This window comes from Canis lupus, chromosome 24 (genome assembly GCF_048164855.1).
Source record: "Canis lupus baileyi chromosome 24, mCanLup2.hap1, whole genome shotgun sequence".
NCBI classification, from domain to species: Eukaryota; Metazoa; Chordata; class Mammalia; order Carnivora; family Canidae; genus Canis; species Canis lupus.
The window spans coordinates 48,442,596-48,464,187 of NC_132861.1; the positions used below are offsets into that span (position 1 = coordinate 48,442,596).

Sequence of the window (21,592 nt, forward strand, 5' to 3'; positions counted from 1 at the left end):
TACTCTTTCTTAACTGTTCATCTCACCAGCCCTACATTTAAAGTTCTTGTTAACATCACAGGAGCTGGTCACCGAAGCCCGGCCACCGGTCCTCCTGAAGTATGGTCTGTGCTAAGATCCTGGGGTAGCAAAGCTCCCCTGGTGGCAGGGAGGGGCTGGAGGGAGATCTCCCCTGTGGCAGGTGGGGGCCATGCGGTGGGTGTTGGTGGCCTGGACCACTGCGGGCATCTGACGGGCTGTGACCCCTGGCTTGTGTGGGAAGGAAGGAAGGAGAGGAGCCTGGTGAGGCGAGGTGTCCTGAGATCCCCACCCTTAGAGTGCGGCTCTCCTTGCTCAATAGTCTTTACTGCCTGGGAGTGGGACAGGCTGCGTCTGACTGGTTTGGGGCCCAGGACCCGGGAGACCTGCAGACACGGGCAGTGTCTTTGGTTTGGGCTTGTCTTGGTGTAGAAAGCCTGAAGTAGAAGGTAAGGTTTGGGGTGGCAGCAGTTGGTTTAGCTGGGGAGATTGGCCTGGCTTTTTGTAACATTTCTGCTTGCCACCCTGATAGATATTGGAAGTTGGATGTATTTTTTTTTCCCTGAAGTTTTTGTGACCCCTTTGAATTCCCACTGGTTATGTGGGATTCCCCAAACACTTGGTTGAGTCTCTCTCTGTTTCTAAAACCTCTGGAGCATTTTGTGGCCAGAATTTACTCTGCATTGCTGTGAACTAGGCTCCGGAAAGTGAACAGCCACGCCCAGGTTGCATTCTGCTACCCTAAGGGTTAGCGTAATTCAAAACCCAACTTTGGAAACCGTTGTTGATCGATGGCGTTTTCACGGCCTGGAAGGTGTGCCGTCCTTCCTGCGCAGGCGAGGTAGCAGACAAGGCCTCGTCGGACTGCATGTCCTGCAGTTGACTGGCTCCCACTGATGGTGTCTAAACTCGCCCCTCGCTGTCGGGGTTTGGGAGTTAAAACTAGGAGGGAGACCCTGCTGAAGTAAGCAGACAGCAGGGTGTGATGTTTTGCCACAAGTGCCAAGGGAGCCGCAGCAGGTGTTTCTGGGGCCCGTGTGTGGGCAGTTCTTGGCACCCCAGCATTGAGACACCATTTAGGGACAGACCTTGTGTTCTGTGTCTTAGGTTGACACGGGCTGGGATGTAGGGTTATCCTGCTTGGGGACCCAAAGCTGCCCCAGAAAGACATCTGCTGGCACGACAGGCAGCAGCACCCTGGTTTCTGTAACAGTGAATTTGGGGATCTGATGGAGTCCGGGTATGGGCTGTGGGATTGTCAAGTTCTTGTTTGGATAAACTGTCGGAAGCAGGAGACACAGGTGTTCAGAGGCCTGGAGCTGCACAGAAGAGCCCTTCCCGGCTGGCTCTCCTGTCCTCCTTGAGGCTCTGGGTGGGCATCTGACTTCTTCCTCTCCTTTCTCACGCCCAGGTCCTCACACCCTCTCCTTCTCTCACCCTCAGACACCAGTCTTCCGAGCTGTTCCTTCCCCGCCAGCCATGGCAGAGGTGTTCTCTGGGCTTGGGAACAGGGTGTGCCATGAAGCACTCAGGGACGCTGTTGAGGACGGTGCAGGGAAGGGAGTCCTCATCCTCTGGAGGCTTAAAACCTTGCAAGTTCCCCAGAGTTCATCTGGGTGGCAGCAGTTTTGCCTTGGGGGCTCCTTAGAGGAGAAAAGAAAGGGTCCCACTAACGGCCAGTAATTCCCCCAAAGGGTTTTGGGTCACACCAGGGCTCGTGGGGGGAGATGCCTGGGGTGGCATTGCTGGTGTGAGCCTGGTGGTGAGATTGGGGCATCTTGGTGGCCCTGCTTGTCACCCTGCACTGGGCACAGCTTATGAATGGAGGTGGGGTGGGGTGGGGTGGGGGGGAGCTTTTTTGTCTGTGGATCTTTGAGGCCACTGAAAAGCAACCTGAACTTTCAAGGAACCTGAACATGAATCTGGTATCCCAACGGTCTATGCTTTATTCCATTTATTATAGAGATTCAAAGATTTCCAAATAAGAAATTAAATCCTACTCTGGCAAATGGTGCCAGTGAGCTTCTGTTAAGTCCTCCTTTTTGCGAGTCATCAGCGAATTAACCAGTTTGTGGCATGGCTCTTTCCTGCTGCATTGAAATGGGTTTCTTTATTTTATTAAGGACATGAACTTCCTTTCTCAGCACAGAAATGATGCCGCCGTGGGAGCCAGGGTCTCCAGCAGTGCTCTTCCTCCGTGTAGATGTGTTTGCTTTTTTCCTGTTGTTTCGATTTATGTTTTGGGATTACACATGCTTTAAAGTAAAAGTAAAGGCTCCTTCATTTTTCTGTTGCTAAAAAGAATATTTTTTTTAAAGTCCTTGTGAAATTTAAGATTTTTTAAATTTTTTTTTAAAGATTTTATTTATTTATTCATGAGAGACACAGAGAAAGAGAGAGAAAGAGGCAGAGACACAGAGGGAGAAAGAAGCAGGCTCCACGTGGGGAGCCCGACATGGGACTCGATTCCGGGTCTCCAGGATCAGGTCCTGGGCTGAAGGCGGCACTAAACCGCTGAGCCAAATTTAAGGTTTTTAAATGGGCATCTCAATCCCTGAGATAATGCATTGTTTTAAAAATCTCACCTGCAATGTCAGGTTCCTTTTTTTTTTTTTTTTTTTTTTAAACCCTGTGTATAATTTCACGAGTTTTGCTTGGAACCTGTATTTGTGATCACTGGAGCCAAATGGGATCAGGATCAGGAGGGGAGGGGAGGAGAGACCATAAAGTTCTAATTGTGGCCGCATGCTGTGCTTCCGGTTGATAATTTGGAAGCAGAAATCAGAGTCCGTAGCTCTGCTGGGGATTGAGCCCACCAGCCAGAGGATGGCGAGTTTAATGCAGTGAGAGATGAGAGCGTGAGATGATTGCTGGTGAGCCTCTAGCTGCAAGCTCTCAGCTCCGAGGAGGGCTCAGGGCAAGAAGAGGAACCGGAGCCTAAGTGGAGGCCGGGTTGGCCTCCCCGGTCCTTGGGTAGCTAGAGTCTCACGGGCTGGGGAGGTGGGGTTCCGGCAGGTGGAGCTTTATTGCGGTTCAGGTCCCTTGGAAGAGCTCTTGGGTTAGCCTATTTGTCCTCTTGCTCTGTTCCTGTGATTGGAGGGATTTTCAGGATTTCAGAATTCTGCAGCACTTCTGATCTGTATTAGTAATCACACCGTGTGGGTATGATTTTTGCCTGTGCGGTCTTATGTGCCTGCCATAGGTAGAACCATATGAAGCTGCCAGTTTTCAACCACCTTTGATCTGTAAAACAGCAGTTAACACCTGATTCAACATAATGTAAATTGGACTGGGATTGAAACCAACTGATGGTATCTTTTAGCCGGTTTTCTTCAGTTGAGACTTAGGATGCTTTTTGCACCATGGTAGCTGTGGTGTGCTTGCTGGACCGGTGCTTTCTTAGCCACATGTCATATCAGTCCCCCCTGTGGCTGGACAGGAGTGTGTGTCCACCCTAGTGGCTGTGGGACCCCAGGAACAGGGCACCGAAGCCTTGTTCGTTATCACCCCCTCCAAGGCAGCAGGAGGGTTTCCACTGTGGGTGGTCAGGCCCTTCACTGGGCACAGGCTCCATCATGGCTTCAGGTCCTCGTGGAATCCGTAGGAGGGAATTGCTTGCATTTTACTGAGGAGGGAACAAGGGTCAGACTCAGGAAGTCGTCACCCAAGCTCAAGGCCACCCCAGCCAGGACTTCAGGCTCCGAGGCTCTGGCACTGAGTTCCCTCTGCCGTGAGCCCTGAACATCAGGGTGGTGGGCCAGGTGGGAGAAACAGGGCTCCCGTCCCCTGCAGTTAGAATTTTACATTTGCAGCATCCACTTAGCAAATTTTATAAAGCTGAATAACTAGGTCAAGAACTCCTGTGGGGAGCTTGTTGGAAATGCAGATTCTGAAGTTCTTTCTAAATTGAAGTATATTGGGGGGTGGCTCAGTCAGTTAAGTATCTGCCCGGCTCAGGTCATGATCCCAGCGTCCTGGGATCGAGTCCCATGTCGGGCTCCCTGCGCAGCAGGGAATCTGCTTCTCTCTCTGCCCCTCCCTCTTCTTGTGTTGTCTCTGTCAGATAAAATTGTAAAAGAAAAAGTCTTTGTATTTCTGTTTTATTCATTTAACAAAACGATCAGGAATAGCATGCTACCAAACACTCTGCTGTGGCGCTGAGATAACCCTGGATCCAGCGGCTCCCTGCTCCCTGCTCAGTGGGGAGCCTGCTTCTCCCTCTCCCTCTGCCTGCTGCTCCCTCTGCTGTGTGCTTGCTCTTTCTGTCGAATAAATAAATACAATCTGAAAGTGTATTGGTGGCACACAATGTTACCTTACCGTCAGGTGTACAACGTAGTGCTTGGTCAAGTCTGCACCTTGCTCAGTGCTCCAGGACCCGTGTGGTCCCATCTGTCCCCATACAACGTTATTACAGCATTATTGGCTTTATTCCCGTGGCTTGTGTACTTTATAGCTGGAAGGTTGTACTGCTTTGTCCCCTTCAGTGCTTTCACCCATCCCCACTGCCGTCCCCTCCAGCAACAACCAATTTGTTCTCTGTATTTATGATTCTTGTTTCTGTTTTTTTTTTTTTTAGATTCCGCATGTAAGTGCAATTATATGGTATTTGTGTCTCACTGATCTTTCTTTTAGCATAATATTTTCAGATCCACCCTATGTTGCAAATGGCAATATCTCATTCTTTTTTATGATGATTAGTCTCCATTTCTTTATCCATTCACCTGCCTACGGCCAGTTGGGCCACGTCCCTGTCTTGGCTCTTGTAAATAATGCTGCAGTAACCATTGGGGTACATGGACCCTTTTGAATTAGTGTTTTCGTTTTTCTTCGGGGGAAAACACCCAGTAGTGGAATCACTGGATCATATGGCATTTTTATTTTTAATCTTTCGAGGAACCTTCATAGGGTTCCCCCCAGGGGCTGCACCAGTCTGCATTCCCTCCGGCGGTGCACGAGGGTTCCTTTTGCTCCACATCCTCGCCAACTGGTACTTCTTGTCAAGATCCTGAGGTTCTTGTTAGGATGAGCCTGGGCTGATGAGCCTGAGGCAGAGTGGGGTGAGGAGGAGGTCTGAGCAACAGTAAAGAGAGAGGGATTTAAAATCTGCCACTGCTGACCTTGGCACTGCAGCGGGAGCAGCGAGGACCTACCCACAGGCTGCCCTGGTGGCTCCTGAGCCTGGGCCCAGAGCATGCTCGATCACAGAACACGAGCACAACACCATCTTTTGTTTTCTCTATGGGCTTCATTTCCTGTGTATGCACAAGGTTGTTATTACTCGTTAAGTAGACAGTGGTAAAGTCACATGTACTCTGGGCAATTTTCTTCTTCTTCTTCTTCTTCTTTTTTTTTTTTTATTACTGGAATCATTTGTCTCCAAATTAGTTGTGATGGGGAAATTGCATTGTTTGCCTGGATGGCAACGAAATTTAATTGTCTTTTGTAAAGAAGATGTGTGCTTTTCCTCCTAACGCCTGTGCTTCTGAGAATTCTCTCCCACTGGTGTTAGGGGCAAGAGGAAATCCGTGTCGGTGGGAGGGGTGGGGGCTGGAGGGCCAGGAGAAAATAAAATGCCTCCCGTTTTTAGCTGTAGCCTCCCCCCACCTGATATGCTAATAATATCATGCTTAATTATTTTTTTAATTAATTAATTTATTTATTTATTTATGATAGGGAGAGAGGGGGGCAGAGACACAGGCAGAGGGAGAAGTAGGCTCCACGCAGGGAGCCCAACACGGGACTCAATCCCAGGACCCCAGGATTGCACCCTGGGCCAAAGGCAGGCACCAAACCATTGAGCCACCCCGGGATCCCGCTTAATTATTTTCATTGAGATTTACTGCTATGCCAGTAGATTTGCGTGTTTATTCTTACAAAGCATGCTCATTTTCAGCTCGAAGTGGGTCGCCCCACAGCTTGATGCTTTTCTCTGAGGTCAAAACCTAACTGGTTGGTCCAGGCTCAGCAGAAACGGGACATGAGGAAGAGGTGCTTGCACTGCTGGCTCTTACCCCAGCGTTCCTGGTTCCTGCTAGAACCAGAAGGCTAATGTGGGCTGTGGCCATCTTCATGCGTGCCCTGCATTTAAATGAACTCGGGGATGTCGGAGGAAAAATGCTGAAGGACAAGGTGTAATTTTTAGCAGGTTTGCAAAATTCTTTCAGTTTCAAGACTTGAATTTTCGCTTTTTTTTTTTTTTTTTTTTAAGATTTTATTTATTTACTCATGAGAGACACAGGGAGAGAGAGAGAGGCAGAGACACAGGCAGAGGGAGAAGCAGGCTCCATGCAGGGAGCCCGACGTGGGACTGGATCCTGGGTCCCCAGGATCACGCCCTGGGCCAAAGGGGGCGATAAACTGCTGAGCCCCCTGGGCTGCCCGAATTTTCGCCTTTAATACATCAAGTTCAAGTCAAGAGCGTGGAAGAGTCGGTGCTGCGACACAATACGACAGCACAAAGATAAAACCGGGTTTTCTAAAGTCTAATACGGAGTTCCTGTGCCCTGTGTGCTCTCGGGCCCTTTCTTTGTGTGTGTTCCTACCATTAGGAGTTAGATGATCAGTCATGAGCCCTGACGGGCAGCACGGAGCTGACGAAGCAGTCGGGACCAGGCAGGCGCCCCCACCCGCCCACCTGTGCCCCGTTGTGCTCCTGCTCCTGCTCCTGCTCTTCAGCGTACAGGGGGGGTTGCCAAAAAGGGACATCCCTGACTTTCAAGTTGGAGCGTATATTTTGTGTATCCTATAATGAGGGCCTTAAATTTCCTGGTTACATTTGTGGTTCGCATGTGAGTATTTTGAGGGCAAACCTAGAGCCGAGTTCCTCAATTAGTGTTAGGAGCAAGCAGAGAACGAAGCGATGAGTAGTCCGCTCGAGTTTCAAGAGCAGCCAGGCAAGGGAAACGATCTGTTCTACTTGGAATAAAAATAAAAGTAAACAACTGGATAGCTTTGGTTTGGGTTTTGGTTTTTGTCTTGTTTCTTCCTGTGGGTCCCTGGCCCAGATGCTTGTAGGTCCATTCTCCTACCTGTCAGCATCAGTGGGTATTTGTATCCCTTGGGGTCCAGAGTCTTGTCTCTAATGTGTGACTGGAGGTGGCCTGGAAGGTTCTGGAAAAACAGCCTTCCTGCCCCTTCGCTTTTTTTCATGCTTTCTTAGAAAAGCAGCTTGTACTGTGGGGAGAGGAGCTTCTCTCTGAAATAAGCCTTGAGTTTTCTGTGGCTGTGTCTCTTAAAAGAATAAGGACGGACTTTGGGATGTCTGGGGGCAAGCGCTGAAGATGCGTTCCCGAGACCCGCCGAGGGCCCTGGTCTGTGTGTGTCCTCTGGGGGGTCCGGTCTGTTTCTGAGCCGAGCGGGCTGCGTGCCGTCGTGCTGTAATACGGGGGTGTAGTCAGGCCAGTATTGGGGCCGGGAGTGCAGGGCAGCTCAGAATCGGAGGCTCGTTTCTCTGACGTGTGGACGGAAGCTCTTGCTTACATTTTCAAGCAGAGCTGGACTTGGACCTTAGCCTGCGGATCTGCAGACTCAAGGGCAGACCCTGCGCCCCAGGAGGAGGAAGCCAGATTGACACAGGTGCAGGGGCACCTTTGGCCTCTGCACGCTTTCCTTGGAGGAGGGGGCTTTCTCCTCGGTGTTTGTATAATCCCCACATTCTTCCCCACCAACGGCAGTGCAGGGTCAGAGCTAGGAAGTCGAGTCCTGCTCACCCCTCAGAAGGTCGAGCAGGAGTGTAGGGGGTGCTGAGTAGAGCTGACCACAGCACACTGGCACTGGGAGCCTCCGCCCCTGTTACGGCACCGAGTGGATCCTCTTGGTGAGGCATCTGCTGGAAGTAAGTGGAGGTGATTGCACTTGGCAGGAGCCCGGGCAGCAGCAGGGCCAGCGGTCTTCATGCTGCAGCCCTGAAGCCGCTCTCCATGGACGTGCACTGTGTAGACATGCTGACCGCTCAGGAGTGCGGGACACCCAAACGGGATAAAACACTGTGGCATAAATACGCTCGCGTCTCCATCTCCTCCCCCTACATGGAATGCAATCTGGGCACGGGCCCACCTACTTTTATTTCATAGCATATTTAACCAGACTATTAAAACTGACGAAAGTTGATTGTAAGAAATACAGGCAAGCCAAAAAATAAAAAAGCCTGCTAAAGACAGCCCTGAATTGACCACGCAGGTATTTTGAATCTGCACCCTTCTTGTGAGCGCTAATGCTCCTGACCTTTGGAAGTTCGGTTGTGGGAGCGCCGCCCTGGGCCTGGTAGTGACTGTGCTTGCACCTGTGTTTGCAGAGCACTTGGACATTCTGAGGGTTCTTGGACTTTGTATTTTCTTGCGCAGGGTTAAGTTTGGAAGGAACTGTGCTGGCGCCCATGTCGCGTCATTTAGAGCTACCTCGAGCGCTGAAGCAGTAACTCGGGTGCGTCTGGCCTCTGGACCCAGACCCCTCTGGCAGCGGGGATTTGCTGTGTTTTCCCTCAACTTTACATATTGTGTTACTGATTCAATCGCACAGCGAGGGCTAAGAATTTTAACTTCTATTAATAATACTATTTCCCCCTGATATTGAGTAACTGTGGCTTCCTGCCTCTGCATGTGACCACCCCCTGCGTCCTCAGGGCCCCAGCCCCGGGAATCCGCGTTAACCATCCCCGGGAGGGCTGTGTCCTCCGCCTGCCTCCCGACTTCTGCCCCATACAACCTGATAGTTTGGGTTTTTTACTCCTGAAAAAGTTCTTACTACTTCACAGTCATCTTGGAACTCATCTTGGGGTTCTTGGAGATTTTCTTAATATCCTGATTTAAATTTAAGTAAGGTCATTCGAATTGTTGCCTTGTTAATGGTAAGAAGTGATTGCATGTCTCCCTTTCCTCGACTGCGTGTGGATTACCCTCTGCACCAGGCGGCTGGGGCTGCACCCCCACAGGGACAGCGGCCCAGGGGCCCCAGTGTTGCTGACAGCCTAAGAGCAGTCAGTGGTGACCGCCGTGTTTTTTTTTTTTTTTTAAGATTTTATTTATTTATTCATGATAGTCACAGAGAGAGAGAGAGAGAGAGAGAGAGAGAGAGGCAGAGACACAGGCAGAGGGAGAAGCAGGCTCCATGCAGGGAGCCCGACGTGGGATTCGATCCCGGGTCTCCAGGATCGCGCCCTGGGCCAAAGGCAGGCGCCAAACCGCTGCGCCACCCAGGGATCCCTGCCGTGTTTTATTTTAAAATCAAGTTTCGTAGCATTGAAGACAGTGCATGAGAATGCATTTATTCCCTCCCTCCCTCGTCTCTCTCTCTTCCTCTCTCTCTCTGTCTCTCCCTCCCTTCCTTTTCTTCTTTTTTTTCTTTTTCTTTTTCTTTTATTTCTTTTTCTTTTCCTTTTCCTTTTCCTTTCTCTTTCTTTCTTTTCTTTCTTTCTTCCTTTCTTCCTTCCTTTCTTCCTTTCTTTCCTTTCCTTCCTTTCCTTTCTTTCCTTTCTTTCTCTTATTTGAGAGCAAGAGGGGGGGAGAGGTAGAATTTCAAGCGGACCCCATCTCAGGGCTCGATCCCAGGACCCAGAGATCATGACCTGAGCTGAAGGTAGATGCTTCAGCTCCAGTGCACTTTCTTTTTCTTTTTTTAAAAGCTTTATTTATTTATTTATGATAGACATAAAGAGAGAGAGGCAGAGACACAGGAGGAGGGAGAAGCAGGCTCCATGCAGGGAGCCCGACGTGGGACTCGATCCCAGGTCTCCAGGATCACGCCCTGGGCCAAAGGCAGGCGCCAAACCGCTGAGCCACCCAGGGATCCCTGAGAATGTGCTTTCTTAATACTATTTTATCCAAGCAAGGGAGTTGAGTGGGGTACAGAATGCTCTCTTCTGAAAATGAGATACATCTTCTGTGACTTGATATCAGCTGACTTGCGAACACACATCCATGTGTGCACGCTTGTGCACAGACACAGGCACATACTCCCAGGCGTTGGCCCCAAAGCACCTTCATTCTGCGAGTGGCGCTGCCCTTGGGAACTTAGTAGGAAATAGGGCAGCTGGCCTGGCCTGGGGCTGCTCGCCCTGAGGTGGGTCCGCTCGCCCGGGTCGGGGCCGCGGCCTCCGGCCCTCAGAGTTCCCAACGGAAGGATCAAGACGCATCCTGGGATGTCCATCTTTCCAGATCTGTGGTTATTTTTCATTGCGCCTTGTCTGAGGCAGCATTAGGTTCTGACCAGTGATGAAAGTTTTTAAAATAGTTTTCCTTTTTAATGGAAGATGAGTTTTTTGTTTTTCTTTTTGTCGTCAGTGAAGCATTTATTTTATTAATCTCTTGCCACGAACACAAACATGGCATCGGAGTGGGGATGTATTTGCAAGCAAAGAGGCGCCACCTGTGTGTTCCAGCATCTCTACAGCCCTGTGTGTGCTCGCTTCACGGGGGAGCAGAAGCTGCTCTCGCCTTTGCTTTCGCGAATGTCTTGCCTCCTGAGTTCTGGTGACGCACCTCTGCCCACCCTCTCTGCCTGCTGGCCAGCCACCCGGGTCCCCCAGAGTCTCGCGTCTCTGATGTGGGACACCAGTCCCTTTATCAGTTTGGAGGTGACTGGACATGCCTGCTCCAGCCGCTGAAGGCCACCTGTCTTCTCCCAATCCACAGAGTCCTCTGTGATGGGCTGTGCCACGTCTGGTGTGTCTTTGCAGGGCTGGCAGGGTCTGATTTGTTGGGGGGCTGCCTACTTCCTTTTTTGTCTCCGTGGATCGTGTTCGCCTGGCTTCCCTTCAGACACGTTTCTTGTCCTTCTGTGTAGGAACCCCCAGCAGAACTGCCAGGACTATGCCCTTTGCTTCCATTCCTGCAGCTGTGATATTCAAATATCATGTATTTATTTGAAAACGATGGCATGCCTTGACTTTTAGGTATTTTGTTAATCACTTTACTTCTTCTTGGACATACATAGAGTGGTGATAGTTCTGAATTTGTGGAAAATAAATAGGGAACCCCATTTGGAATAATGGTGTTCGCCCTCGACTGGTTGTGGTGGGAACAGCTGCCACCTCTTTGGGAGCTCAGCTCCATCGTATGTGCGCAGTATGGGCGGTGTTTTGGGGTCTCACTGATAAGGGGTGAGCGAGAGGCATGGGGAGGCAGGTCATTGAGTCATCTGTATTGGGTGAGCCCACCTGACCCATACCCGTGAGGTGAGGGGCAGAGGGGGCCGGCCAGGGGAGGCCACCCTGAGTCTGCTGGCCAGAATGGGGCTGGGCTCTGCAGAAGGCCTCACGGTGGCTGGGAACCCCCTGTCTTTTTGATGTCTTAGAGTCTTGACTGGATCTTTAACGTATCATATGTTTGTGAGTATTGGAACCCACCCCACAAAGTCTTCTAAACCACAAATGGCTGTTGTATTTTGAACACTTGGATTTTTAAAATTCAGTCATTCTCCCCATGGCAGCATTGGTGGGGTTTCAGACGAGACCATCTTAGTGAAAAACTGAAAGACCGGAAGTTGATTGGCGGCTAGAGGGTCAGTTGCTGGAAAGCCAGGGGCCTCCTTGATCTTCCCGCTTGCGAGTGAAGCAGCATCATGAGGGTCGTAACTGCCCCCTGGACAGCGTGGGCCTGTGGGGCTCAGGCAGGGACGTTTAAAGGGGGAAAAGCTGAGTTCTGGAGGCCCCTTGGGGTTGTTGGACGAGCTGTACATCATGGGTTAGGAGACAGACACAGACTTGGGATAGGGACGGGGTGGGAGTAGTGTGAGGAGGTGGGCATCCACCATCCTCAATGTTTTTCTAGTTTGGGAAAGGGCTGGCACATGGGGGCATTTTGACTCTGCACTGAAGTGAGTTGTGGAATCTAACCTCGCTTTACCTCTTATTTTACAGATGCCTTTGTGAATAGCCAGGAATGGACGTTAAGTCGATCTGTCCCGGAGCTCAAAGTGGTGAGTGGTTTTTCTGGCCTCCATGGTTGTGGTTCCTCGGCTGCAGGAAGCAGGACTCTGTATAAGGTGTCATGAGGCTGGTGAGCACGCCCAGGCCTGTGTACCCCGGGGGCCTGGCTGTCCCTGGGGCCCACACGTGGGGCATACTCCTGGGTGTATCCCTGGGAAAGGCCAAGTGTCGCTGACAGGTTGGGACTGGGAGCCCTGAGTGGGCCTGGGACAGCCGGCGGCAGCCAGCCTGCCAGAGCGGCCCTGTGCATGCAAGGCAGGGTCCATCCGCCATTCTCTCTGTTGGGGCTGCAGATGTATATGTGTGTGTGTGTACGTGTATGTGAGAGAGAGAGACAGAGTCCTGCACAGGTGCACAGATGTGGCCCACTTTATCCTTTGCCAGGATGTCATGGAAGGTTTCTGTGATGAGTGGTCAAACTTTGGAATTCATCATTTAAAAAATGTGACTGGTCATTTACTGTGTTACAAAGTAATAACATAAAAGATTTTATTTTTAATTAAAAACTTCAAATATTCTTTCATCCAGATTATTTAAAGCTTTAAATTGCTCTACATAAAAAGGACTTCTCTTGCAACCACACCTCCACTACATGTTCCCCACCTTAGGGTAGAAGGAAGGGACTAGTATGAGTTTTAAATAATCCTATTCTTTGTCATGATGTAAGTGGCATTTGAGAGAAATATGTGTGTGTGTGTGTGTGTGTATTTACAGGCACGTGTATGTGTACATGTTTATATGCACGATTTGTTTATATGTGTGCATATATGCATATTTGGACATTTGCTGGGGGCATATATATGCATATGTGTGCATATGTATTTGTATGCATGTATATAGTTGTGCTATATATTATGTACGTATGTATACTTATGCGTAAATGTGTATATTTGACACGTGTACATGTGAATTTGTGTGTGGCATGTGTGCATATATATGTACGTGAATGTACGTGCACCTGTATATGCATTTATATGCATAAATGGATGTGTATTTGTGGTACACACATATCTGTGTATAGATGCATATACATGTGCATATTTGTGTGCTGTGCATGCATACACTTGTATATATGTATATGTATGGTGTATATACGTGTATGGTGTATATATACACATTTATGTGTATGTGTGTATATATTTGTGTGTGGCGTGTGTTTATATATGCGTGTGTGTATGTGTATAAATATATGCACATATGCATATATTTGTGTATGTATATATTCATGTGTGGATATATACATATATATGCGCATATGTGTGTATACTTGTGGGGCATGCGTATGTATACTTGTGTGTCACGCCTGCGTGTATACACATGTACATTTATGTGCATATATGTGTATACATATACATTTAGGTGTGTATGTGATTGTGTATATATATACATTTATGTGTATATGTGTATATATATTTGTGCATGTATTTATATGTATGCATGTGTCGGTGTATATGTACATTTGTGGCGTGTGTGTATGGTATATACACTTATATGCGTATACATATATATATTTCCATACACGTGTGGTATGTATGCATGTGTCTACATATGTGCATTTATGTGCATGTGCATTTATGTGTGTGCTGTATGCACATATATATGTATGTGTGTGTATATATACAGTCACATACACTTGCATGTATACTCGTGTGTGATGTGTGTATGCATGCATGTGTGTATACCTATATACATTTATGTGTATATGTGTCGTATGCTTGGATTTGGTGCATATGTCTGTATAAACGTTTATATGTGTATATGTGTATGTACACGTGTGTGGCATGTGTATGTATATCTGTGTAGGTATGTACACACATATTTGTGTATGTGGTATGTGTGTATCTGCATATGCGTGCATGTGTGTATACTTGTGTATGGTGTGTGCAAATGTATATTTGTATGTGGTGTGTGTGTGCACGCACATGTATACGTATATATGTTTATATGCACATGTGTGTATACTTGTGTGAACTCCAGTGGTGGGTCCTGACCATACCATGCCTGCAGACAGGCCCTCGTTGTTCTGTGCCACCAGTGACATGTGGCTTGGACACAGGCCTGCCTGGTTCTCCCTGGCCCCTCACGTATACTGGTGTGTATACGGTCTTTCTCCCGAGATCCATGTTGCTGTTGGCAGCACCAGCCTGTCTGCCAGGGACCCCACCCGAGAGGCCCTTGGACACTCACTAGCCCCAACCTCAGTGGTGCTTTGTGGATGACCTGGGGCAGGGGCAGGACCCTTCAGCTTTCTCGCTTCTGAGATGAGGAGATGGAGCCATACGGAACGTCCATACTTTGAAGAGAGTGTATATGACTTTTGTCACCAGGAAAAACATGTTTTTAAACATAAGGAAGAAAGGATGACATGGGAAGACACACTGAGGTCTGCAGGTGGTCTGCAGGCCTCTGGTCCCAGCTGACATGCCCATCCCTCTGCCTTCGCTGGGCGCCCTCGTCAGGGCCCACCTCCTCCTCATTTCTCCTTGCCCTTCCCGCCAGAGCTTGACCTTTCCCTGCAGCCTTGCTGGCAGCTCCCTTTCCTCTTGGGAGACACAGAGTCTGTTGATCCCACGGCCCTTCCTGAAGCCAGGGTTCTGCAAGACTGGCCTTGAGACAGCCACCTCTTTCTCTCTCGTGTTTTGTAACCGCTGTACCTGGCACAGGATTGATGCCATAGGGCGGACACCTTCAGGAAGTGCCTGTTGAATGAATGCTACAGAGTTGGCAATAATGTTATGGGGAGCTTTTCTGGAAGATTTGCCAGTTGCAGATAGAGCCTCAAGTTCATAAAACAGCCACAGTGCCTTTCCGTTCTGCAGTCGGAGCAAACAAAATGGGAATGGTGTTGTGATGAGGACACGGGCCGCGCTGTCAAGTGCTTGTTCTGCACGGGGCGTGTTGTCAGTGCATCACACAAGCACCTCCCGTTCGCCAGCCCACTGCCCGTGAACCACGTCCTGTTGTTACCCCCCTATTTCAAGAGGAGGAATTGCCCTCAGCGTCCTGACAACTCCCAAGAGCCTCAGTGTTAGCAAGTGGTGGAGCCGGGATTTGAACCTGTGCTTAGTGCTTCTGCATCAACACTGCCCGCTGAGCTTCATGCACGGATGGGACCCTCCTGTCTTGCTGCCCAGGGCGCTAGCTGCTGGCGCCACTTGGCCGCTGGGCTCTTGAAGTGTGGCCAGTGTGACTGAGGAGCTGATTTTAAAATTCTCATTTAAATTTAATTAAGTGAAATTGAACGAGCCACCCGAGGCTAGGGGCTCCCTTCTGACCGTGTTACAGTCTGTGATCGCTGAGTATCGAACCCTCTGGTTTAGACCCGAGTTTGATAGTTTCTCGAGGGTTCTGCTAGAGCCCACGTGTTCATACCAGCCTGTGGTAGAGGCTGCACACTCCTAAAAACTGGTTTTCTGCTGGCATTTCAAAAGCGTGTAATTCCGTGGAGTGAACGCTCAGAGGTGTAGGAGGTGATTACATCAAGAACCACCGTGGATTCGTGTTCCCAGAACGTGACCGTCTTGAGGTTTGCACATGTGCTGAAGGGTTGGCCGCGTCCCGTGGATGAGGAAATGTGGTTCTGCATCCGTGCACAGGAAGTTGTGTGTGTCCTGCCCCTGAGCTGCGCGTGGATGGACAGATCCCGGCCGACGCCGGCTCTGCTCGGCTCTGGTCACGGCGCCCTCCCGCCAGGAAGGGCCGGCGGCTCCTCACTGGCCGCCCCAGCGGGTCCCCCCTCTGTCCCTCTGCAGAAAGCGCCCCTTTGTTCAGAGGCGGCCTGTGTGTGTCCATTGTTCGACACGACACCCCCCAAGGCAGGTGGCCCCTTAGGTCAGCGCCTTCGGAATCCCTGACTCTCTTCGACAAACACAGCAAGTAAATGACATAATCGCGAGCCTCAAATGGACTCTTTATGTAATATCTTGCAATAAATCTTCTGGAATCTGTCAGAGGAAAAATGTCAGCGTTTGCTTTCTTTTCAGGGGTGGTGGTACCATGCCTTATGTTTTCTGAAGTCGTGTTGTGGTCAGATAATCAGTGACCAGTTGCTTTCGGGCCCAGACGCCGCTGGCTGTACCTGGGTGGTGCTCGGTGCTTGTCGCCGGGCAGAGAGTAGATCCAGCCTCGACAGCCTGCCTGTAGGGGGAGCGTCAGCAACTGGTCACAGCCTGTCTGTTGTGGGTTTTCATGGAGTTCCCAGCGGGGATTTTCACTGACAGCCTGACTTCTTTTCAGCACACTGCACGTGCAGCAGGTAAGTGGTGAGGTGCGGGATGACATCAATGTGAAGGCAGAGGGCACTCTTTGCCCCCGTGGGACGTGGGGACCTGACCGTTCGTGGCCTTACCAGAGGGCGCAGGGCCTGTGGCTCGGTGACGGTGACAGCCCCTGGCCACCTGACGTATGACATAGGTGAGGCTGTGGGCACTCTTCCAGACGCCTCCCCCGGCTCCCACGAGTCTCCCCACGGAACCTGTAGACCACGGCCGGGCTGGCTCCATTCTCTCCCTGACACCCAGTAGCAGTCGTGGATCCCAGTGGAGCTTCACAGCCTCGAGAGCGTTTCCCCCTTGTTTTATTCCTTCGTGCCCCCAGCTCTTAGGTTCTACGCGTTTCCAATTAGCATAAGACCCCGTGGGGTGCGAATATAAGGAGGTCTGTGAGATGCCCGTTCAGATGTAGCGCGGGCCTTCCCCCGCCTCCCCAGGCCTGATTGATTATCTCCTCCTGGAGGCTGAGCTCCTTCTCTGCAGAGCATTGGCGTGTGAGGAAAGGTACTGCCACAGACACAAAGCACAGACCGAGTGTGTTCGATTCGGAGCATTTTCCTCCTCAGGAAAGAGAAAACTCTAATCTTAATTAAAAATTTAATTCTGTGGCATACTGGTTTGGATTTTCTCAGCATGAAGCTGACAAACAGCAGGTGCCCTTGAGCAAAAGAATAATTAATAGGTAGAAATTCTCAGATTATAGAGGCCCCAGGTAAAAAGAAGACATGAGTCACCTCGAGAGGGGAAACATCTTTATTTAGGATCTGCCCACGTCGCCTGGCATTGTGCCGCAGCAGCGGAGCCTCTCTCTGTTTGTACGCGTGCTGGACCATTCACTTGTTGGCTCCTTTATGCAGCCGGTGCTGGTGGGAGTCCGCCCAGGCTGGGGGTGACGCTGGCACCCACAGACAAGGTGACCCAGACCCTGCCCTTTAGGAATCATCAGCATCGCCAGTCAGACCTGTGCAGCGATGCTGGTAAAATAAAGGTCACGAGACAGCGGGATGAGGAGGGCACGAGGAGGGCCCCAAGGAGAGGTGTCCAGTTGAGGCTGGCATTTAGGAAGGCTTCTCAGAGGAGGTGCCACCTGAACACTTGCTGACCAGTGAGCAGGAATAGTATTTCAGGAGGTGGTTGATGAGGAGAAGGGTGCAAGTGTCTGGAGACAGGCCAGGATGAGGCAGTTTCTAGGATCTCCCTGGTGTTGGAGGGTGAAGAGGGGAGCCTGTAGGCAGAGACCAGCTAAGGTCTGTCCCCTCACCCTGTGATCCAGTAGACAGCAGGCCTGCCCCAGCGTGACGGGGAAGGTGCCCATGAGTGCAGGGGCTCCGTGGCTGGGAGGGGTGGCCATCTGGGGTGGCTTCCATGTTTCTGGGTTGAGAGGCTGGTTGGGGTATTGGAGGATGAGATTGGGGATCAGTAGCTTCCTGGGGGTAGAACAGGCACAGCGGGGGCATGAAAGTGGAGGATCTAGAAGAAACCAGGAGATCTGGAAGGAGCCCACGAGGGCAGAGAGTCTGAGGAAGGCTCATCTCGTCTACAGCTTCTGGTGATGGGCTGGGTCAGGAGTGAGACAAAGGCTAGTGCTTCTAGAAATGAAGTCCCTGCTGACCTCTGGGGCAGCATCCCTGTAGCTCTAGGATCAGCACTTGAGACTAAGTGTGGGGACCGGGACCGGGAGGGAGCAAGCCTGGCCCTGAGCCTGGCCCCGGTGGGAAAGGGGAGGCGGGCTCTCGTGGGAGGAGACCCGCGTCCAGAGACAGGGCTCCTGTTTTGTATTTCTTAAAGAATTCATTTCAACATGCTCTAATGCAGAGAGGAAAGTTCTGGTGGGAAAGGAAAAGATCAGAATACGGAGAGGGGGGTTTTTGCTGGGCAGCTTGCAGGGAAGGGAGAGGGAGTGAGGTCCCCCAGTGCGGGCGCAGGCGAGGGCGTGGAGGAAGGCCGCCGCTGGTGCGTGCCCAAACCGTGTGGGCGCTCTTCGAGCCCGCGGGGCCCATGAGAGCGGGAGGTGGAAATTGAGCGCTTGGGGACCCCCTTTGACTTCAGGAGGAGGGTTTAATGAGCCGGGCTCAGGGCCTTCCCCCCGATGCCGGGTGATGATCGTGCTTGCACTTAACGGCACATGTTAACCTCTCTCCGTTTGCAGATCGACGACTCGTGTGATGTAATGATACTGAACGGTCATCCGGTTCTTTGTTTCAGGGAATCGTGGGTAACTTGGCCAGTGGCAAGTCGGCTCTGGTACACCGGTATCTGACCGGCACGTACGTCCAGGAGGAGTCTCCCGAAGGTATGCTGTCTGGCAGGCTGTCTTGAGCTCGAGAGTATTGAGTTTATTAAATTTTTTCTGTAGCGTATTCTAAATCACGACCGTGATGCAGCACATTTCAAGAAAAAGAGTAAACTATCAAAAAGCAGTAAAAATCCTTAGGTATGTTGTTTCTCCCATAGTATTTGTAGCTAACTGATTATGTTTACTTTGGCATTTGGAACAGTAGAGCAGAGCCTTGAAATGCTGTTGAGTTTATTTCTTATCTAATAGCCCTGGCGTTTCAAATGTCAATGCAGTGTCATCCCCTTTAAATATTGCTCGGACAATTCTCTGATCTGGATATCGAGTTTACCCGTAACTTGTACCTGCTGCTACCCGGTCATAGATCGGAGCCTCTTAGGAGACCACCACCATATGTTTGAGTATGTTTCCCCCATATATTGTATTATAAACATTTAAGAATCATTTTGCATGAGAGTAAGAGATTTCTTTTGCCATTAGGCTTTTGCTTCTTCAGTTAACATACTCATGTTTTATTTTTTGCTTTAAATAAAATTATGGTAAACGTCAGGAAGCCATGCAGTCCCTGTGTCTTTAATCAACATAGAGTTCACAGGCGGCTTTCTGAATTAATATTTTCTCTCCGTATAACCTTTCAAAAATCCAACTCTGAGACACTGAATTTCTGGTTCCTTCTTTTTCTTACTGGCTGTTCCATTCTTTGCAGATATGGATGCAGGTAATTATACATTTTCTTCATGGCAGCGCTTGTCTTGTTTGAAGAGAGAGGACAGGCACAACTTCGCACTGTAGTGTTTCTTTCCCTCCTCGTTTTGTGTGCCATCTGATTTGTTTCATTTTATCCTTTTATTTAAGTTAAACATTTCACCCTGTTTTGTCCCTTAGATGTCTTCTTAGCAGTAGTCTTGAGTAGCTTCTCATGTTCCCTGTAACACCTGTTCTAGTACTTAACTCTCGTCCTGGAGACCGTGTAACCATTCAGAAGAGTACGGAAGGCTGGCGTTCTGGGGCTCTGCCGTCCTTTTGCAGAATTTTTTTGCAACCCTACCATCCAAGCCTCGCGGTGGTCACATCAGGGAAAGGCCCGCTTTTTCGTTGTCCACGCGGAGATGAGGGTAGAGAGGTCAGACGCGGAGGCTTCTAGCTGGGAATCCAAGAGAAGCGGTGCGGCCATCCAGTGGAGGATGTATGCAGGTGGCTAGGAAGTGGCACGATCTGGAGAGGGACGGGGAGAGAAGGTTCCAGGTCCTTCTGACTTCCTCCCTGGGATTTGTGCCTGGGCTGTGCTGGCATTGCGTTTGTTGCTTTGGTGTCTGAGCATGGATTTTAGCCATAGTCGTTTTGATTCCACCCCGAGAGTTGGAGCTTTTTCCTTGGGCTTTCTGCTTTGTTGCGGTCACGTGTTACATAGGATGGTGACCCCAGATGCTGAGGGACAGGCTAGCCTGACCTCACATGATCACCTTTTCGAGTAAATCTGCCCACACTCACCTTAGGTGCCCCGGTCTCATTCGGGGGTCGCCGCTGGCATGGTCTGGGCACCTGGTTTCCTGCCAGTGCTCTGGCTTCCCTCGTGTCTGGTTCAGTGTCCAGTGTGGTCATTGCGGGAGTCCCTGAGTGGTGGACGCCGGTCGCTTCCCCGTGTAGTGCTGTCTTGTCGTTATTGTGGCTTTTGCTCTCTTCCCATGTACTATTTTTGGTCTGTTCCATCCCGTTTGGGGCTGTGGTTTCTTTGCAAGGGGCCCTTGTATTTCGATGAGCATGAAGACATTTTTCTGTAATGTTCATACTTAAGGTAAAAATTATACTCAGTGGGGTGACTTAAACTGTGGACTCTAATGAACCCACTTCTTTGTTTAACACGTTTTACTGAAATTTCATGGCATTGTATATAGTTTTAAAAATATACTATTTTAAAGAGCAGAAGCATGCATGAGTACGCCAAAAAACCATCCTTTTCCTCATCTGCAAAGTCTCATCCCTCACAGTGGGGCGTGTGGCCCAGGGTCCCCGGCTTCCTGGATCAGGGGAAAGACTGTCCATGATCTTCCAGGGGCTCAGCCCGCCCACCCATCCTCTCATGTGTGACTCCAGGTCACGGATGGGGCACCGAGGGTGGGCCTGAGTGGTTGTGCATCAGGGCTCTGGATGCAGAAGGAACTGTGGGCAGGTGCCGCCGTGTGCCTGGTAACCCCTGAGCCCCCCTGAATCTTGTTTCCTGGGGCCATCCCCGTGCCTTCCTGGAACCAGGCAGGTGGCCGCGTCCTTGCCTCTCGTAGGGGGGCCAGAGAACGACTCCCCTTCCTGTCCACTTGCCTGGATGAGTCTCCTAGCGGCAGGAGAATCAGGTGGTTTCTGAAAGGACGTGAATGAAGAAAGCCTCAGTTTCTCACTGGCCACACTGGAGTTCTTCCTGGGACTGGAATTCTTCTAGGGAGCCTGTAGCTGGAGAGCGATCTCAGTTCTTGTCACATGTGTCAGCGTCAACCGACTACGTGTGCTTGCTTCATTGAGAAGCTTTACCTTCAGAACGTTCTGGAGTTGGAACGTACCGAATCGTGGCCCAGGTTTGCGCAGAGCGTGGGAACGATGTGGTCCCGTCCCGCCTGCACAGGTGGCTGATGGAGCACAGATCAGCCCCACCTGCGACGACTCGCAGAGACATTGGGTCAGGTTAGTGGGGCCACACTGGGGGAGTGAATGTCCAGCACGCGGTGACGCCTCTCCAGTTCTCACTTGGCCTCCTTCGTACAACTGCTGGAGTGAGCGCTGCCCCGGCCGCACGTGCCGGTGATGTCCGGCGGCACGGAGCTTTACGCTGCCCCAGCCATGGGATCTGCACAGGCTGGGCTCCCTGGAGCTCTTGTCCTGCCTTCATAGGGCCATTCCTTGACTTAATCAGCATGTGAATGTCTCTTAGTGTCGCTCTGGCCTGCCACAGCCACGGGATCTTTACGTTACGGTGCTGGCAGTTTAAGGTGGGGAAGGCCCTGTTTTTGGAAGGGGTCTCCGTAGGAAACTGGTGCGGGATGACCCCAGACTTTGCTGGAACGTACTTCTCATCAGATCCCTTGCAGCCGG

The 21,592-nt window shown here is 50.5% G+C and overlaps 1 protein-coding gene across 10 annotated transcripts in view; it reads left to right on the top strand.

Moving 5' to 3' along the window:
- The window catches only part of AGAP1 (ArfGAP with GTPase domain, ankyrin repeat and PH domain 1), a 529,933-nt gene that overhangs the window by 167,629 nt on the left and 340,712 nt on the right, over nucleotides 1–21,592 (top strand). For 8 of the 10 annotated variants that reach the window (XR_012016792.1, XM_072796790.1, XM_072796783.1 and 5 more), the window contains exons 2-3: nucleotides 11,876–11,934; nucleotides 18,421–18,508. Coding sequence is in view for 9 of the 10 variants with exons in the window: in XM_072796790.1 (XP_072652891.1) it covers nucleotides 11,876–11,934; nucleotides 18,421–18,508 (147 nt within the window). In the remaining variant the exon portion in view is untranslated. Of the gene's footprint in view, nucleotides 1–11,875; nucleotides 11,935–18,420; nucleotides 18,509–19,217; nucleotides 19,230–21,592 lie in introns of all 10 variants that reach the window. The other 2 variants (XM_072796785.1, XM_072796788.1) reach the window with 1 other exon arrangement.